The 1354-nt window shown below is 48.8% G+C and overlaps 1 protein-coding gene across 3 annotated transcripts in view; it reads left to right on the forward strand.

Annotated features, from left to right (window-relative positions):
- Window positions 1–1354, forward strand: part of Kdm2b (lysine demethylase 2B) — a 153893-nt gene that overhangs the window by 12322 nt on the left and 140217 nt on the right. For all 3 annotated transcript variants that reach the window (XM_023720646.1, XM_023720647.1, XM_023720648.1), the window contains exon 2: window positions 35–162. In XM_023720646.1, the coding sequence (XP_023576414.1) occupies window positions 35–162 (128 nt within the window). The remainder of the gene's footprint in view (window positions 1–34; window positions 163–1354) is intronic.

Consider the following 1354-nt stretch of genomic DNA (forward strand, 5'->3'; position numbering starts at 1 on the left):
AAAGTTCTTGAGTCTTTTTTTTTTTTTTTTTTAGTTCTTGAGTCTTTAGTTGCTGTTCGGCGTTGCTGTTCGGCTGTCTTGATGTCTGGAATTGATTCAAAGCTGCCTTTCACAGCCATTTTGACTTTGGGAAGAGCTAGAAGTCCTATGGTGCCAGATCTGGTGAGTAAAGTGTTATCTGTTTGTTTGATATGGGGTCTTGCTGTGCAGTGCAGGCTGGCCTTGAACTTGCTTATGTAGCCCTGGCTGGCCTTGAACTCTTGTGATCCTCCTGCCTCAGGCTCTGAAGTGCTGGGATTACAGGTATGCACCACCACATCAGCCAGATCTCATGCATGAGTGGATGAGAACACACTGTAGTGTTTCTACATCCTGCTGTTCCATTGGGTGGAGAGCACTCACTGTATTTTTTTTTTTTTTTGCGGAACCTGGGATTGAACTCAGATCCTTGTGTTTGCCAGTCAAGCGCTTATCCTACTGAGCCATCTCCCAGGTCACTCACTGTATTTTTTTATTTAATTTATTTATTTTTACATTTATTGTGTGTGTGTGTGTGTCCAGCTCAGCCCACCAGGGGGCGGGGCTGGCTGGCATGGCTGGCTGGCATGTGGTGCTGGGGGATCGAACCGCGGTCCCTGTGCTTTGCCAAGCTTGTTCCAAGTAGGTGCTTTAGACCACTGAGCCATCTCTCCAGCCCAAAAAAATGCAATAAGGATTTTTTTTGTTGTTGCTCGAATGCCTTCAGGGCACTTTTGGACAGCCGGGAGAGGTGTGAGGTTCGAACTCCAGCAACCTGAGGCTGACAGCTTTGTGGAAGCAGCCACTTAAAGAACTGAGCTAGGGCCAGGCCCCCCACTCATTGTATTTTTGATCATGACTTTTAAAAACACTCAGAACAACAACAACAACAAAAAACCACTCAGGAGACCAGCAAGATGGAGGCAGCTGTGACCTTCAGCCAGCTGCTGGTTCTGCCTCAGGCTGTTGTGCCTTGGGGATGCAGGTGTGGCTGACTAGGGAGAAGTGTCACCCAGCCAGGCCAGGTTTGTGAAGATAAAGACGACAGGGAAATTCTGTTTGTAGGTCATCGGAAAGAGGTAAATGAAAACTGCCATCAACTTGATAGCGGAGCAGCCTGTGAGTGAGGTGGCCCAGGGGTGATCACCTGTGATGGTGGCAGGACCCCCCTTGGGTCACCCCAAGGTGCACATAAACCTGGCAAAGAAACAAAGACAAGTATCTGCAGCTACTGTGACCAGAAATTCAAGTAGCACCATTACTAGCCAGGGATGGGGACTCTGGGAATGTGTGTGGGACACCTGGGACTTGGAGGCCTTGGAGCTGAATGAAGGGC

The sequence above is a fragment of the Octodon degus genome, unplaced genomic scaffold (assembly GCF_000260255.1).
Source record: "Octodon degus isolate 3935 unplaced genomic scaffold, OctDeg1.0 scaffold00076, whole genome shotgun sequence".
Taxonomy (NCBI): Eukaryota; Metazoa; Chordata; class Mammalia; order Rodentia; family Octodontidae; genus Octodon; species Octodon degus.